Below are 341 nucleotides of genomic sequence, written 5' to 3'. Positions count from 1 at the left end.
GAAGGGGCCCCCGGGGTGAGCCGGGGATGTGGGGAGGCGCCGCTAGCAGGGCCCTCCCGCCCCGGGCTGAGGGGGGGATGTCCCGGAGTTCATTTCTGACCTCCTCGCTCTTCAGCACCTCCTTGAACTCCCGCTTGATTCGCTGCACCGCGATGTTGGCCATGTCTCCGCCCGCAGCTGATTCGTACCCGCCTCCTCCGCCACCGCTACGACCACCGCCACCGCCGCCACCTCTTCCTCCACCGCCTCCGCCCTCGGCGATTCACACCCGAGCGCACGAACACTGCCACTGCCACCCCGGCCGCCGCGCTCTCTTCAGTGTGGAATCACCTCCGCGCCGG

At 69.8% G+C, this 341-nt stretch overlaps 1 protein-coding gene across 2 annotated transcripts in view; it reads right to left on the bottom strand.

The window, feature by feature from the left end:
- Window positions 1-335, bottom strand: part of UBE2K (ubiquitin-conjugating enzyme E2K) — a 58,022-nt gene extending 57,687 nt beyond the window's left edge. For both annotated transcript variants that reach the window (XM_005877449.2, XM_014548685.1), the window contains exon 1: window positions 101-335. In XM_005877449.2, the coding sequence (XP_005877511.1) occupies window positions 101-163 (63 nt within the window). In that variant the 5' untranslated portion in view covers window positions 164-335. The remainder of the gene's footprint in view (window positions 1-100) is intronic.
- Between the last annotated feature and the right edge of the window lie 6 nt (window positions 336-341).

The sequence above is a fragment of the Myotis brandtii genome, unplaced genomic scaffold, assembly GCF_000412655.1.
Source record: "Myotis brandtii unplaced genomic scaffold, ASM41265v1 scaffold520, whole genome shotgun sequence".
In the NCBI taxonomy this organism is placed as follows: domain Eukaryota; kingdom Metazoa; phylum Chordata; class Mammalia; order Chiroptera; family Vespertilionidae; genus Myotis; species Myotis brandtii.
Note: the sequence above shows the minus strand (reverse complement) of the source record. Positions and strands in the feature narration are given on the sequence as shown.